The sequence below is a fragment of the Leptonychotes weddellii genome, unplaced genomic scaffold, assembly GCF_054177405.1.
Source record: "Leptonychotes weddellii isolate Sample4059 unplaced genomic scaffold, ASM5417740v2 HiC_scaffold_17989, whole genome shotgun sequence".
In the NCBI taxonomy this organism is placed as follows: Eukaryota; Metazoa; Chordata; class Mammalia; order Carnivora; family Phocidae; genus Leptonychotes; species Leptonychotes weddellii.
Genome location: NW_027764141.1, coordinates 1 through 4,005, shown reverse-complemented (window position 1 = coordinate 4,005; position 4,005 = coordinate 1). Strand labels below are relative to the sequence as shown.

Here is a 4,005-nt window from a genome sequence, read left to right as displayed (position 1 = left end):
GAACTTCCAGGTCCCGGTCCTGAGTCAGAGATACCTGGTGAGAGACGACGGGAGGGACAGACACTTCGGGACTCAATGCTTAAGTATCCAGACAGTCACCAGCCCAGGATCTTTGGGGGTGCCTTGGAGAGTGATGCAAGAAGTGAATCCCCCAAACCAGCACCAGACTGGGGCTCCCAGAGACCTTTTGGTGTGGTGAGTGCTTCTGGGTCCAAAGTGAGAGCCTGTGGGCGACAACTAATAGAGCACAGACTGGAGGCTTGTCAGAATCTAACAGACATGGGTTGGGATCCTAGGCTCTCCACTTACTGTTATCTGTTTTCTGTATTAAGCTTCTTGTAGGATTTGGTGCGGGTGGGGCCCAGGGATGGGAGTTCTGCTTTTTCTTTAAAAAAAAAAATCAGGGGTGCCTGGGTGGCTCAGTCTTTAAGCGTCTGCCTTCGGCTCAGGTCGTGATCCTGGGGTCCTGGGATCGAGCCCCGCATCGGGCTCCCTGCTCAGCGGGAAGCCTGCTTCTCCCTCTCCCACTCCCCCTGCTTGTGTTCCCTCTCTCACTGTGTCTCTCTCTGTCAAATAAATAAATAAAATCTTAAAAAAAAAAATCACTGGGGCGCTTGGGTGGCTCAGATGGTTAAGCGTCTGCCTTCAGCTCAGGTCATGATCCCGGGGTCCTGGGATCGAGTCCCACATCGGGCTCCCTGCTCAGCGGGGAGCCTGCTTCTCCCTCTCCCTCTGCCCCTCCCCCTCACTCATGCACACTCGTGCATGCTCGCTCTCTCTCAAATAAAATCTTTTTTAAAAAATCACCGGTCTTTATGATTCTGGGACAAGGCAGATTGTTGGGTGGGATAGAAAGTGTCATTTCCGGGAGGCCTGGGTGGCTCAGTCGGTGATGCGTCTGCTTTCGCCTCAGGTCATGATCTCTGGGTCCTGGGATTGAGCCATGCAGCGGGCTCTCTGCTCAGCGGGGAGTCTGCTTCTCTGTCTCCCTCTGCCCTTCCCCCTTCTCATACTCACTCTCTTTCTCTATCTCAAATAAATAAAATCTTAAAAAAAAGAAAGAAAAGTGTCAGTTCAGGAGAGCCTTTTGATAGAAGTATAGATAAAATAGGTAAGAAGGGGGAAGGGTGAGTACAGAAAGCTATTCTGAGTGGAATTATCTCTCCCGGGGAAAGGTAGTTTGGGATCTTGGGAATACTTTCAATACAGATTGAAAGGTATCATCTCACCTACTTTGCCTTCTTCTACAGTTTGATGATGTGTGGCCTATGACCCCCCGTTCTAGAGCCAGAGAAGACAATGGTGAGTCTGGTGGGAATGGCCATTTAATGTGCCCTCTGTTCTCCCTCCCTGAAGTTTCTTGTCACACCTGGTCCCTGCTTTTCTTTGGACTCTTGATTTCGTGTTTCCTCTCTCTGCCCTTCTAGATCTTGATTCCCAGGTTTCCCAGGAGGGCCTCGGCCCAGTTCTGCAGCCCCAGCCCAAGTCTTATTTCAAGAGCGTCTCTGTGACCAAGATCACTAAGCCAGATGGGGTGAGTTGGAAGAGAGGGGTAGAAGGAACTGTGGCCAGAGGATGCCAATGGAGAGAGCAATCTAGGTAAAGAAACCAGTGAACTCACCTTTATTGATGTTAGAGATATGGTTCGGGCTTCTCCTTGTAGACAGTAGAGGAGCGCCGGACTGTGGTGGACAGTGAGGGCCGGACAGAGACCACAGTAACCCATCAAGAAGCAGATGGCAGTCCTAGAGATGGTAAGTAAAGTCTGTGAATCAAAGGGATCCATCTCTTGTTTCCTTGGGAAAGGGGAACCCATACTTTTCTACTCTTTAAATTATTCCTCTCCTTGTCCTTTGTTCATTCTCTTTGATTTAGTGTGTTTGTGTGTATCACTTTTTTCCTTAGATCCAGAATCACCAACACCTCCAGCCCTGGATGATGCCTATTCCATCCTGGATTTATTCCTAGGACGTTGGTTCCGGTCCCGGTAGCCTTGTTAACCCTCAGAGGCCTTCAGATTCTGTCCACCCTTTGCTCACCATCTGTGGGCTTACTTTCTCCTGCCACCTCAGGGCCTTGGGTGTGTGAAACAGTGAGTTGGGGGTGTGTCAGTATGTGACTCACCCAAACTGACTAATAAAATGTTTATTTATGCTAATTCCTTGGTCTTGGTTTTGTCTAGGCTGTTCCACTTTCTAGTACCATCCAGGGCTTCCCAGATTATTTCGGCCCACAGTGTTCTTATTTCTTAATTTTGTGTTCCACTTCCAAAACCTGATTTGATAGAGAGGGTCAGGTACCAGTAGAAAATGATTATTCTTACAGCGGGGATAACTAGAGACAATTCCAGGAAAATTTCTACACAAGGATGCATTGGATTCTAAAAAGAGGAAGGGGCGCCTGGGTGACTCAGTCGTTAAGCGTCTGCCTTCGGCTCAGGTCATGATCTCAGGGTCTTGGGATCGAGCCCCGCATCGGTCTCCCTGCTCAGCGAGGAGCCTGCTTCTCCCTCTACCCCTCCCCCTGCTCGTGCTTGCATGCTCTCTCTCTCTCAAATAAATAAATAAATCTTGTAAAAAAAATAACAACAAACTTTAGTGCTGTGGCTGAGAGTGGCAGATCTTGCACATTCATTTACCTCTGTTTCCTTGAAATGACTCAAATGACAAGGGATTTTTCTAAGGAAGCCTATCATAAGAACAAAGAAGAAAAGATATAGTAATGAAATTTTGTATTTTCATTCTCTTTATTATATCTTTTCATGAACAGAAGTTGATTTACTGTAGCCAAGTTTATATTTTTCTTTACAGTTAGTGCTCTTTATATCTTTTAGGAATCTCCCCAACCCAAGGTTAAAAGGATGCTGTCCTTTATTTATCCTAAGTTTTATTAGTTCTGCTTTTTACATTTAGGGTTTTTTTTTTTTTTAATTTTTTTTTTTTTAAAGATTTTATTTATTTATTTGAGAGAGAGAGAAAGCATGAGGTGGGGAGGGTCAGAGGGAGAAGCAGACTCCTCGCTGAGCAAGGAGCCCGATGCGGGACTCGATCCTGGGACTCCAGGATCATGACCTGAGCCGAAGGCAGTCGCTTAACCAACTGAGCCACCCAGGCGCCCTTTAATTTTTTTTTTAAAAGATTTTATTTATTTGACAGACACAGCGAGAGAGGGAACACAAGCAGGGGGAGTGGGAGACTCCCAGCTGAGCAAGGAGCCCGATGCGGGGCTCAATCCCAGGACCCTGGGATCATGACCTGAGCCAAAGGCAGACGCTTAACGACTGAGCCACCCAGGCGCCCCTACATTCAGGTTTTTAAATCCACCAGGATTTTATCTTCCTATTTGGTGTGAACCAGGGGACCAGCTTCATTTTTTTCTATTTGGAAAAATACATATGCATATGTATGTACAAATATTGTGAATATATTTTATATATACACACATACTTACAAATACACATGGATCCCTGTGCTGGGTCTTTCTGTCTTTTCTGTTACTCTGTCTGCCTCTGTGCCTACTCACATTTTAAAATTGCCTAGTTGTATTTAGTAGAACATGTCCTCCCATTTTTTTCCCCCTAACTTCTAGTATGTAAGAATACAATTGATTTTTTTTTTTACTTTTTTTTCTTAGATTTTATTTATTTGACAGAGAGAAAGACAGTGAGAGAGGGAACACAAACAGGGGGAGTGGGAGAGGGAGAAGCAGGCTTCCCGCTGAGCAGGGAGCCCGATGGAGGGCTCGATCCCAGGACCCTGGGATCATGACCTGAGCCGAAGGCAGACACTTAACGACTGAGCCACGTGCCCCTACAATTGATTTTTAAAATTTATTTATTTATTTGAGGGAGAGCACACATGTGAGTGGGGGAGAGGAGCAGAGGGAGAGAGAAAATCTCAAGCAGACTCCCTGCTGAGTGTGGAGCCCACCGCAGGACTCAGTCCCACAACCCTGAGATCATGACCTGTGCCAAAGCCAAGAGTTGGATGCTCAACCAACTGAGCC

The 4,005-nt window shown here is 46.6% G+C and overlaps 1 protein-coding gene across 1 annotated transcript; it reads left to right on the top strand.

Annotated features, from left to right (window-relative positions):
* The first annotated feature begins 6 nt into the window (after positions 1-6).
* Positions 7-2,378, top strand: LOC145718578 (HCLS1-associated protein X-1). Its single transcript, XM_081810084.1, has 5 exons — positions 7-195; positions 1,251-1,302; positions 1,428-1,534; positions 1,664-1,754; positions 1,906-2,378. Exons 1-5 carry the CDS (start codon positions 76-78, stop codon positions 1,989-1,991), a joined length of 456 nt encoding a protein of 151 aa, XP_081666210.1. The 5' UTR covers positions 7-75; the 3' UTR covers positions 1,992-2,378.
* Positions 2,379-4,005: the final 1,627 nt, after the last annotated feature.